This window comes from Trachemys scripta, chromosome 1 (assembly GCF_013100865.1).
Source record: "Trachemys scripta elegans isolate TJP31775 chromosome 1, CAS_Tse_1.0, whole genome shotgun sequence".
Taxonomy (NCBI): Eukaryota; Metazoa; Chordata; order Testudines; family Emydidae; genus Trachemys; species Trachemys scripta.
The window spans coordinates 60,258,365-60,271,720 of NC_048298.1; the positions used below are offsets into that span (position 1 = coordinate 60,258,365).

The 13,356-nt window shown below is 40.5% G+C and overlaps 1 protein-coding gene across 2 annotated transcripts in view; it reads left to right on the forward strand.

Annotated features, from left to right (window-relative positions):
* The window catches only part of TBK1 (TANK binding kinase 1), a 48,685-nt gene that overhangs the window by 19,051 nt on the left and 16,278 nt on the right, over positions 1–13,356 (forward strand). For both annotated transcript variants that reach the window (XM_034770576.1, XM_034770584.1), the window contains exons 8-12: positions 4,161–4,340; positions 7,365–7,561; positions 8,212–8,270; positions 10,249–10,340; positions 10,905–11,006. In XM_034770576.1, the coding sequence (XP_034626467.1) occupies positions 4,161–4,340; positions 7,365–7,561; positions 8,212–8,270; positions 10,249–10,340; positions 10,905–11,006 (630 nt within the window). The remainder of the gene's footprint in view (positions 1–4,160; positions 4,341–7,364; positions 7,562–8,211; positions 8,271–10,248; positions 10,341–10,904; positions 11,007–13,356) is intronic.

The window sequence follows — 13,356 nt, forward strand, 5'->3', positions numbered from 1 at the left end:
CTCCCAGCCGCACCACTCCGTTTCCCGCTGCAGGTGAATATGGGGGGGCGTCCTTTCCCCAACTTCCCCGCACTCACTGGCGGCAGGAAGCGGAGCACTGCAGCTGGGAGGTGGCGGAGTGGAGCGGGCTGGGGCCGTGTTGCTCTGCTTCCCGCTGCTGCCGGTGAGTGCCTGTCAGGGGCAGAGGGTGTGGATAGGGGTCGGAGCAGTCGGGGGACAGGGAGCAGGGGGGTTGGGTAGGGAGTGGGATCCTGGGGGTGATTAGGGACGAGGGTCTCTGGAGGGGGGCGGTCAGGGAACAAGGAACGGGGGGAGCAAAGCAAGTTCAATATAACGCGGTCTCACCTATAACACGGTGAGATTTTTTGTCTCCCGAGGACCGCGTTATATCGGGGTAGAGGTGTACTTAAGATGGCTGCTGCCCCACTTTAAAGTAATCACTTGAAATTTCCATAGAATCATAGAGTTGTGGGACTAGAAGAGACCTTGAGAGATCTTCTAGTCTAGTCCCCTGCACTCATTGCAGGGCTAAGTATTATCTAGACCGTCCCTGAGAGGTGTATGCCTAACCTGCTCTTAAACATCTCCAATGAGGGAGATTCTACCACCTCCCTAGGCAATTTATTTCAGCGTTTAACCACTCTGACAGTTAGGAAGTTTTTCCTAATGTCCAACCTAAACCGCCCTTGCTGCAATTTAAGCCCATTGCTTCTTATCCGATCCTCAGAGTTGAAGAACAACAATTTTTCTACCTCCTCCTTGTAACAATCTTTTATGTACTTGAAAACTGTTATCATGTTTCTCAGTCTTCTCTTCTCCAGACTAAGCGAACCTAATTTTTTTAATCTTCCCTCATAGGTCGTGTTTTCTAGACCTTTAATCATTTTTGTTGTTCTTCTCTGGACTTTCTCCAGTTTGTCCATATCTTTCCTGAAACGTTGCACCCAGAACTGGACACAATACTCCAGTTGAGGCCTAATCAGCGCGGACTAGAGCGGAAGAATCACTTTTCGTGTCTTGCTTACAATACTCCTGCTAATACATCCCAGAATGATGTTTGCTTTTTTTTGCAAAAGCATTACACTGTTGACTCATATTTAGCTTGTGATCCACTAATACCCCCAGATCCCTTTCCACAGTACTCCTTCCTAGACAGTCCTTTTCCAGTTTGGTATGTGCGCAACTGATAGTTCCTTCCTAAGTGGAGTACTTTGCATTTGTCCTTATTAAATATAATCCTATTTACTTCAGACCATTTCTCCAGTTTGTCCAGATCATTTTGAATTTTAATCCTATCCTCCAAAGCACTTGCAACCCCTCCCAGCTTGGTATCGTCCGCAAACTTTATAAGTGTACTCTCTTTGCCATTATCTAAATCATTGATGAAGATATTGAACAGAACTGGACCCAGAACCAATCCCTGCAGGACCCCACTCATTATGCCCTTCCAGCATGACTGTGAACCACTGATAACTACTCTCTGGGAATGATTTTCCAACCGGTTATGCACCTACCTTATACTAGCTCCATCTAGGTTGGATTTCCCCATTTTGTTTATGAGAAGGTCATGCGAGAGAGTATCAAAAGCCTTACTAAGGTCAAGATATACCACATCTACCGCTTTTGTCCTATCCACAAGGCTTGTTACCCTGTCAGAGAAAGCTGTCAGGTTGGTTTGACACGATTTGTTCTTGACAAATCCATGCTGACTGTTATTTATCACCTTATTATCTTCTAGGTGTTTGCAAATTGATTGCTTAATTATTTGCTCCATTATCTTTCCGGGTACAGAAGTTAAGCTGACTGGTCTGTAATTCCCTGGGTTGTCCTTATTTCCCTTTTTATAGATTGAGCACTATATTTGCTCTTTTCCAGTCTTCTGGAATGTCTCCCGTCTTCCATGACTTTTCAAAGGTAATTGCTAATGGCTCAGATATCTCCTCAGTCAGCTCCTTGAGTATTCTAGGATGCATTTCATCAGGTCCTGGTGATTTGAAGACATCTAACTTGTCCAAGTAATTTTTGACTTGTTCTTTCCCTATTTTAGACTTCGATACTACCTACCTCATTTTCACTGGCATTCACTATGTTAGACATCCAATCGCCACCAACCTTCTTGGTGAAAACCAAAACAAAGAAGTCATTAAACACCTCTGCCATTCCCACATTTTCTGTTGTCTTTCCCCCCTCATTGAGTAACGGGCCTACTCTGTCATTGGTCTTCCTCTTGCTTCTAATGTATTTGTAGAATGTTTTCTTGTTTCCTTTTATGTCCCTAGCTAGTTTGATCTCGGTTTGTGCTTTGGCTTTTCTAATTTTGTCCCTACATACTTGTGTAATTTGTTTATATTCATCCTTTGTAATTTGACCGAGTTTCCACTTTTTGTAGCCCACGAAAGCTTCTGCTCAAATAAATTTGTTAGTCTCTAAGGTGCCACAAGTACTTCTGTTCTTTTTGCCGATACAGACTAACACGGCTGCTACTCTGAAACCTGTCGCTTTTTGTAGGACTCTTTTTTGAGTTTTAGATCATTGAAAATCTCCTGGTTAATCCAGGGTGGTCTTTTGCCATACTTCCTATCTTTCCTATGCAATGGGATAGTTTGCTCTTTGGCCTTAATAATGTCTCTCTGAAAAACTGCCAACTGTCTTCAATTGTTTTTCCCCTTAGACTTGCTTCCCATGGAATTTTACCTACCAACTCCCTGAGTTTGCTAAAGTCTGCCTTTTTGAAATCCATTGTCTTTATTGTGCTGTTCTCCCTCCTACCATTCCATAGAATCATGAACTCTACCATTTCATGATCACTTTCATCCAAGTTGCCTTCCACTTTCAAATTCTCAACCAGTTCTTCCCTATTTGTCAAAATCAAATCTAGAACAGCCTCCCCTCAGTAGCTTTCTCCACCTTCCAAAATAAAAAATTGTCTTCAATACATTCCAAGAACTTGTTGGATAATCTGTGTCCTGCTGTCTTATTTTTCCAACAGATGTCTGGTTAGTTGAAGTCTCCCATCACCACCAAGTCCTGTGCTTTGAATGATTTTGTTAGTTGTTTAAAAAAAACCTCATCCACCTTTTCTTCCTGGTTTCGTGGTCTGTAGTAGACTCCTACCATGATATCACCCTTGTTTTTTTTACCCTTTTTATCCTTACCCAGACCAACCTAAACTACCCTTGCTGCAATTTAAGCCCATTTTTTCTTTTCCTATCCTCAGAGGTTAAGGAGAATATTTTTTCTCCCTCCTCCTTGTAACAACCTTTTATGTATTTGAAAACTGTTATCATGTCCCCCCTCTGTCTTCTCTTCTCCAGACTAAACAAACCCAGTTTTTTCAATCGTCCCTCATAGGGTAATGTTTTCTAGACCTTTAATCATTTTTGTTGCTCTTCACTGGACTTTCTCCAATTTAGAATCATAGAAAATTAGAGCTGGAAGAGACCTCAGGAGGTCATCTAGTCCAATCCCCTGCTCAAAGTAAGAGCAACCCCAACTAAATCGTATCTCAATTTGTCCACATCTTTCCTGAAATGTGGCCTCCACAACTGGACACAATACTCCAGTTGAAGCCTAATCAGCACGAAGTAGAGCAAAAGAATTACTACTTGTGTCTTGCTTACAACACTCCTGCTAATACGTCCCAAAATAATGTTTGCTTTTTTTGCAACAGTGCTACACTGCTGACTCATTTAGATTGTAATCCACTCTGACCCCCAGATCCCTTTCAACAGTACTCCTTCCGAGGCAGTCATTTCCCATTTTGTATGTGTGTAACTGATTCTTCCTTCCTAAATGGAGTACTTTGCATTTGTCCTTATTGAATTCATCCTGTTTACTTACGACCATTTCTTTGAGTGCTTCTTGCCCCTATCCCTGCCTTCATGATTAAATTAGGATTCAATATTTGCCAAATTACAAAGGTAAAATATTTGTTACTCAAATTTCAAAAAAGTGATTATGGTATGTAATGTCCCTATTCAGGAAAAACACTGGGCAATGTTGTTGAACAGAAACTGTCAAACAGTAAAGGAAAGGAAGTTTGTAGAATTTCTCAAAGCACAAAAATGTCCTCCTTGTGATCTGTCCAATAGGGAGATCTTATATAATGTCAGAATGAGAAACATTCCAACTTGTGGTGTCTCTTTTTTGTGTATCCACAGGGGCCTGCAAGTACTGCTCACGCCTGTTCTTGCAAATATTCTTGAAGCAGATCAGGAAAAATGCTGGGGATTTGACCAGTTTTTTGCAGAGACCAATGACATGCTCCACCGAAGAATAATTCATGTCTTTTCACTACAGCAAATGACCTTACACAAAGTTTATATTCACAGCTATAATACGTAAGCATTCTTTCCATATTTTCACTACTTCTGTTTTGTCCAGGCAAATAATGCTGTGACTTCAGATCACATCCGTATGACAGATTCAGTAGCCATTCCTTGACAGTTATCTGGTTGGGGGCAAGAGAAATGTATGATGATGTGGTGTGCTGCAAGCTTGTACGGCCCTCCTATGTCAAGGGGTGTGTGTGTGTGTGTGTGTGTGTGTGTGTGTGTATACACACCTTATCTTTTTGTTCTGGCCTCTTATTGGTTTGTCCCTTTCTTTTTCTCTGTGATTCACCCTTTGGCAACAGAGCCCAAGTACTATGTTCTCAAAGAAATTGTGACAGGGCAAGGTCCCACTCCTGTCTTCTGCTGTGTCTACACAGACTACTTGGAGACTTTCAATTGTTGTTCACCACCATGTAGTTTATTTACATTGTTTCCCCACCACCTTTAGAGATCTATACGCCACATTTACAGCATCATATTACACATACATCACCCCACTACTCAGTACTGGGTTTACCATGGCGCCAGGCCCAGGCTCCAAAGGGGCCCCAGCCCAACCCACTCTGCTTGGGCTGCAGTAAGGTCCCACCAGCTCTTCTCCCCCCACCGCTGTCTCCTGTGGGGGCAGAAGCTTGGTCCTGCTGGCTCCTGGGGTTTCTGCTGCAGGGTAGGTTCCGGCCGCACCCACCAGCACCCAAGCTCCCCCCTCCCCCACCTCTTCCCGTGAGTGTGCCGCGTTCCCACCCCACCCCCTTCCCCTCCCAGCGCTTCCCCTGCCACCGAACAGCTGTTTGCTGGCGCTCTGGAAGGGAGGGGGAGGAGCGGAGCCGCAGAATTCTCGGGGGAGGAGGTGGAGAAGAGGTAGGGGCGGGGCCTTGGGGAAGGGGGTGGAATCGGGGCAGGGTGGAGCAAAGGCGGGGCCCCTGCACTCCCCTACACATACACCCCCCCCCCAGCCTCCTGCCATGAGCCGCTCAGGACATGGGGCTGGGAGCACCCCCACGACCCGAGCCCACACCTCCACACACCCTGCCCTGACTCCTGCACCCCCCACACCCTGTGTAACGATGCGGTTCTGGCGGGACCCAACTGAGAGTGCCAATTCAGGACAAATCTCTTAAAACAGGGCAGTTACAGCCCTAGGCTGGGGTTTTTCCAACTCTAAGGCAAACCAAACCAGCCAGACAAAGAGGACTTTGGTCTCACTCCACTGGCTAACCACAAGTCACACAAGCAATTCCCTTAGACACTCCAGTTTCCCAGTATCACCACCAGTGCCACTCGCTATGGGGACAAATGGTTATGAAAACCAATACCCCAGTAAAAGAAAAAAGGTTCTCCTGATCCCAAAGGATCAAGCCCCAGACCCAGGTCAATATACAAATCAGATCTTACCCACAAATCACGCTGTTGCCAATCCTTCAGAATCTAAAATCTAAAGGTTTATTCAGAAAAGGAAAAAAGATATAGATGAGAGCTAGAATTGGTTAAATGGAATCAATTACATACAGTAATGGCAAAGTTCTTGGTTCAGGCTTGTAGCAGTGATGAAATAAACTGCAGGTTCAAAATCAAGTCCCTGGAGTACATCCCCAGCTGGGATGGGTCCTCAGTCCTTTGTTCAGAGCTTCAGTTTGTAGCAAAGTCCCTCCAGAGGTAAGAAGCAGGATTGAAGACAAGATGGAGGAGAGGCATCAGCCTTTTGTAGTCTTTTCCAGATGTAAGAACACCTCTTTGTCCTTACTGTGGAAAATTACAGCAAAGTGGAGTTTGGAGTCACATGGGCCAGTCCCTGCATACTTTGCTGACTTGCAAGGCGTATTTGCCTTCTCTCAATGGGTCAGTTGTATAGCTGATGATCCTTAATGGGCCATCAAGCAGGCTAGGCAGAGCTCACACCAACTTGTCTGGGATGTCTCCCAAGAGCATAGCATAAGTTTGAAATACAGACAGTATAGAGCCAATATTCATAACTTCAACTACAAAATTGATACACACATATAGACAGCATAATCATAACCAGCAAACCATAACCTTGTCTTAGACACTTCATTTGACCCCCTTTATACAAGATTTGGTGCCACAGGACTTTGGTTGCAACCATGTTCAGTATGGTCCCAGATTATATCAATAACGTCACACCCTGACTCCTGCACTCCCCCATATCCCCACCCCCACCCCTTACACCAAACAGGAGCTGCCCCAGGTAAGCGCTCCACGCCCCAACCTCCTGCCCCAACCCTGAGCCCCCTCCCTCACCCTAACTCCTGGCCAGACCCTGCACCCCAACCCCCAGCCTGCTCCTGCACCCTAACTCCCTCCCAGACCCTGCACCCCCAGCCCTGAGCCCCCTCCCGCATCCTAAGTCCTGGCCAGACCCCACACCCCAACGTCTTTTACATTTTTTTAATAAAGTGCTCTTATCCAAAGTGCTTTACAATAGTTAGCTAACAGTACAAACAGTATTTGGAAAGATCATTAAGAGGTCCGCCAAGATCCCCAGCATTTAAGGTGCTGAGTTTGATATATAAAAGCCCTAAATGTTCTGAGACTTTGCTTCTTGAGACACTGCCTCTCTCCGTGTGCCATACTGCCACACTTGCGATCAGTAGAGCTGACTCCCTGTCAATTTAAGAGAGGGGCTGAAAGTAGAGTGTTTTCTGTGAGAGGATCCAACTCTGGGTTAGGCTTCCCTCACTGGGTCCAAAGTCACCCTTTTCTGTTGCCCTTCAAAACATATCTATTTATGCAGGCTGTTGCAGAGATGGGCCTTTGAGAGAAATCCGATGTGTGGAAAGGAGTTTAGTGTTCTGCAGGCAATTTAATTTTATTTTTGTAATTTATGCAGGACTTCCCAGTGCCTTAGCTAGGCTGCGCACTGTTTATTATATGTATAAATCTAATAATTTATATAGGAACAAAACCAATATAAAAGGTATGTTTAAAAAAAAATTTATGAATTGTTTGCATCCTGTTACATTTTAGTAACTTTGATCTGGTTGTTTCCTAAGTGTAATGTTTTTCTTACAGAGCTGCCATATTTCATGAATTGGTCTACAAACAGACAAAAATAACTTCTCAGAACCAAGAACTGATATATGAAGGCCGCCGTTTAGTACTAGAGCCTGGAAGATTGGCACAACATTTTCCCAAAACCACTGAAGAAAATCCTATAATTATAGTAAGCAGAGAGGCTGTGAACATCGTAGGATTAATCTATGAAGAAAGTATGTTAAAGTCTTTTCTGCCTGTTCTTAAATAAACAAGATTAGGCTGCTTATAAATGTTCTTTGAAAATAGGTTTGATTACTGAATATTTCTGGCCTCTGATAAATATATTAAAAACTTGGATCAAGAGTTTGTCCATATTTAGGCACCTAAACAGGCCGGATTTTTCTAAGTGTGGAGTGTCCATCACTTCCCATTGACATCAAAAGATGCTGTTGGGTGCTTAGTACTCAAAAAAATCAGGCCACTTATTTTGATGCTTAAATATGGATTTAAAATCTAATTTTAGATAATTATTTTAAAAGTCCTGGTCCCTGAGCACTAATATAGGTAGGATTTAGTAATGTGCATAGAATTCTAAAATCCTTTTGTGAGCCACAATATTTAAATAAGTTGAAAGGAATTTTATAAAATAGCACTCCTAACTAATCTTATTCTAATTTCCAGTAATATCTGGAAATTCAAGTGTTCTTGAACTCTGATTAGTCTTTCTAGTCTGTTAACAGAAGCAGTTCATATTAAATTTGATGTTTCACTGAACACACAAAAGAAATGTTTCTAAACCAAAATGTATATTGTGTATTCACTAATGTATTACAGATTTATTACATATGAAATGTAAAATAAAAGTCCATCTCTTATGTTTCAGTTTCACTTCCTAAAGTACATCAGCGGTATGACTTGGACAGTGATGCCAGTATGGCTAAAGTGAGTATTTATTTAACTAGAACTAGAATTAAATTGCTATCTCAAATAAACTAAAGCTACCTAATGTTGAATTGAATAATACCAGCCATCTTGTTGGTCTTTTTTAATGGGTTTTGCTTGTGTGTGTGAGAGAGAGAGAGAGAGAGAGAGAGAGAGAGAGGATATCAAATGACATATATATTCACTCTTTCTCTCAATTAGTACCTTGGTTTAGATTAAACTATCCATTTTAAGTGGCAAATTGTTGTAAAATGCTTTGAAGGCAAAAAGCATTATATAAGTGCTGTGCATTATTATTCCTCATCTGCATTTTCCTGGTTTGTGATTTTCCTGAGGGGAAAGTCAGTGCTGAAGAAATTAAGGACCAAATCCCAAAATCATTGCTCAAGCAAAACTTGCATTGAAATCAATGGGAGTTTTTCCTGAGAAAGGGCTGAATTAAGATTTATTATACTACAGTGGGTTTCAACCTTTTTTCATTTGTCAACTCCTAAATATTTCAAATGGAGTTGTGGACCCTTTTGAAAATCATAAACCATCTGCAGACTCCCAAAGGTCTTCAGACCACAGGTTGAAAACCAGTTTATAGTAGGTTTATATGTCTAATGGATTTATACAAGTTGAGATCATTTACAGTGAAAGAAAATGTTTTCCTAACCACCCCCCCTTCAGAAGAAACATTTGCTATAATATACAATACTGTACAGTGCATAGTTAATGGTAGGTGAATATTTATTTAAAGGGTAAAAATCAATTAACTGGTAGTCTTTCGTGGTCTGTTATCCTAGACAAAATAAAAATATTTGAAAGTCAAGGTTATTGCAGAAAATCATCTAGCCTTATAAAAAAAGATTTTTTTAAAAATACCCTACAGGTTAGACAACTTTCTGATAAATAAGTTTTTAATCTGAAAAGTTCTGATTTTTATTTAAAAAATAAGTATTAAAAAAATTAACTTAATAAATATTTGTGCATAAAATTTCATATTGAGTTATGTGCATAGGAGACCTTCTAACGTTAGAAGAGAAGCAGATCTGAGACTGTCTTCCCCTGTGATGCTAAGCAGGAGAGAAATAAGAAGTTCCTTTCCCGAACTCTGCAGCAGAGTCTCAGGGACTCTGCAAAAGAGTGAAATCTCTGATGTTTCTTTCCTACAGGGTTTCTGAATCTCCCCTGCCTGACAGAACTCCATAGGAGAAAAGTAGTAGAGAGTCCACTTTCAGGCCTTATTCTGTAGCTGTAGTGTCAATCTACTGTTGACTTCACTGAGTCACTTATATGGTAGCTGCAAAATTTGTGCCCCTGTGAAGAACTCTGTTCATGTGCATCTCCCAAAGTGTGCAAAAGTGATAAGTATTTCTCCCTATAGGCCTCCTAAAGTCTTTCAAAGTACTGATATTTGAAATTGTACTCATCATAGTCCATGGCATAAGTGGTAAGCTATGAGTAATAATATCAATAACTTTTAATTAAAATAAAAGTTAAACTAGCTTCTGCTTGAGATTTTGTTTAGATGTACATTTACCTAAAATTCCAAGTGTTAAAACAAAGTTTATAAGCAGAATTGGGTGGATGCCAAAAAATGGGACCGCAGCCCTACAATTTTGAAAATGTATTATTTTTAAAAAAAATTCTTTACATTCCTATACACTACTGAACACATTTACTTGTAACTTTCCAGAAAATTAAATCTGAACATCAAGAGTATGTGGTATAACTTTGATTATGACAGACTTATTTTCATCCCTAACAAAGACCGTGAAATTTCAGTGTAATGGAAAACTCATCTTTGCTTTAACTATTCCCCCCCGTACACACTAATTTATGGGCAAAGTTACCCCATTTTTTTGTTACCATCTTCATGTTCTAATTTCTTCTAATATTAATCAATGTTGCTTTCTTGTGATCCATTGACTTGAAACAAACTACAGTGTTGTGAGTACTGAATTAGTACTGATATTGTTTATTTCTCTGTCAGGCAGTAACAGGTGTTGTATGCTATGCCTGTAGAGTTGCCAATGCTTTGCTGCTTTACCAGGAATTAATGCGAAAAGGAATACGATGGTTAATGTAAGTGATTGATTGAATTTTGCTGGGCATGGTTTCTTTACCAAGACTTGTTCTGGTCGTTCACACATTGCATAATTTTGTGGGCTTCCAATGACTTCTGAAGCTTTCTTCCTTCCCCTCGACCATGAGTATGAGTAGACTTTCACAGTCTCTCAAATGTTTCCTCCTCCCTCATCAGGGGAAACTCTGAAGACCCACTTTCTGAACACTAGATCCTAGGTATCCATGTTATTTAGTTTAATCTGCTCCTACAGAAGTTTGGATAATTCTAATTTAAGTATAGTATCGGACCATATGATCCAGCAAGGACAAATAATGAATTTCAAAATTTTAAATAATGATTTTGGTAGTTCATGTTGTTAATAGGATTGTGAAAGATCTCTCTAGCTACTAAACTATTACTGAAGTAATGTCTGCCAGAACATTGGAATAAAATTTTATGACAGTATGTAAAATCTTAGAGATATTACTCTCCATTACCAGCAATGATTACTGTAGGCAAAGATATGTGATAAGAAGGAAGTGAAAACTTTTTTTTTGATAGACTGGTGCTATTCTTTCCAGTGAAATAATCAAGGAAGACTACAATGAAACAGTGCACAAAAAGACAGAGGTTATCATCAAGCTGGATTTCTGCAACAGGAACATAGAGATAGCTGGGAAAATGTGAGTAGAAACACTGTATTGTTCTTTGGAAGTAAATACATTGCACTGCCAGTGGAAACTGGCTGACTTCGTAGTTTTTTCTTCTTAGTGACAGCTGTATTTAAAGATAACTTTATTTACCATGTGTCTGCACGCAAAAAAGGTTATTACTTTTTAATTACAATTGTTTCACCGATGGCAGTAGCCTAGCACCAAGTGAGGTCAGGAGTGGTCTTGGACCTCACTGAATGCTGCTCCTTAATTTAGTGGAAAGAAGAGTAACTACGGAGTAGTGCGTATTACTCTTCTCTCCTTCCCCCCTCCCTGCCTGAGTTCTCTTGATGGCTTAGGGAGCTACAGTAAAGGGTAGGACAAATAATGTAGGAGTTCAGTCATATGGTTGTGGCTAAAGCCATAAGCTTGCCCTGCATATGATTTTAAAGATGAATAAAAGTGTAATGAAAGCAGGTTGTTAAAGACCTGGGCTCCCTGTTACAGAGAGTGGATTTTAACATTGTAATACATGATTGCCTTTAATATTTCTATAAATATGACACACACAAAAAACTACATTAAAAGAACATTATTAAGGTTGCAAAGTCAAGCATTCACAATTTAGGAAATGCCAGAGTTAAGATTGCCTGTGCCTGCACACTTGAGGTTGCATGCCTTTACCATGACACCATCTTTCTCTTCCTGCAATCTTCTGTCTCGTTCACTACACACCCTTCAAAGTCTGCTGCAGAAGAAGCTGGGATACTACAAACAATAGTCTCTTTCACTATACAACCCTGATTCATCCCTAGAACAGGTTTGTCCTGTACACTGAAGGAGGCAGGGGTCCTATGAAAATTATAGTATGTGTTAATAATTTGTATAGTCGATTGTCTGACCACACTTTGGTTTGTTATTTCGTTACGAAATATATTCAAGAGACCAAATAACCAATTCAGTTGAGTTTATTAATATAGTACAGAAAAAGGGTTCTGCACAATACAATCTCCTGAGAGCAGTCCTGTGCAGCAGTATTACGTTCACCTTACGCAGAAGGTGTGCTCCTTTAAATTAGGTCCCTAAAGCCATCTTTTTATACCCTACCTCTTTACCAGTAAAAGGTATATGCATCACCTGAAACTGGATTCAATTAATCAGCTTTTTACCTTGTTTATTTCTGGTACTGTGGTGTACCCCTTTATCTATTGTTCCGAACCCATGCATTCCAGGTCATGATGCACCCTTAGTGTTGTTCTGAGCACATGCATTCCAGGTACTAAAGGGCGTGAAGACACCCCCTAGGCTTGTACCAGGATAAATAGGTTTGTGAGGGTAACTCTCTTACTGTTTCTATGAGGAAACAATTATATGATACTGATAGTTTTCCTACCTACTTAAGCCAAAGCTTTCTTCTGCTAATGGAAAGTGTTATGGGATACAAAGTATTATAGGATAAGTGAACAGGATTATAACATGCACAGGCTAATTTGGGCTACATATCTGCTATATTAATGCTTAATATGTATACTTAATACATCATATATATGTTTGCTATAAGTCAACAATATGTGATCATGCAATTAAAACCTGTATCATAATGTATACACACACAGGGTCAAATTAAGGTTGCCCAGGCGGCCTTAATTCTGGCATTGCCTAATTTTTGAGTGCTTGTCTTTGCAACTTTAAAAATATTATTTTAATGTACTGATTTTTTGCATGATTTCCTTAATTTAAAAAAACAAACAAACTGAAAAACAGAAAATTGCATCTTGTAGTATCACATTGACAACTTTAGATTCACCACACAGACCTCCGCTGCTTGAGTTAAAGGAGTGAGGGCTGAATGCTTAAAGAAGTTAGATACCCGGAAAAATCACTCTGATTCTCAAAGCCTTAGCATAAGTTCCTTTACAATGAATGGTAAGAGATAGGTGTCTTAGACTAGAGCCCTGCGCAGGACTATTTTTTTTAATCCCACTCTTATCCCACCCTACAATACCCACTTCCACCCGCTCCTGCATTGTTTCTTGCAATTTTATCCCGCTCCCACCAGCAATATATAAACAGAATTCAAGCACAATTTTTACCACTAAAAGAATAAAACAAATGTTGCTTAAACCATATAAAAATACTTAAACTCTTGTGATAATAGACATCAAATCTCTTTCTAGACCCCACTTAAATTTAAGTATTAAAACCTTTATTTTTAAAAAAGAGAAAAACTTGCTGTACATTGTGGAAATTCTATTTATGACAAACTGATGAGAGATTTAGTATTTTCCCACAGTTACCACAGTCTGTCACCTCCCCCCCCTCCCGAATCCGATCCTGCCCACAACAAACTACATTTTACCCACTCCTGCTATTATGGCAG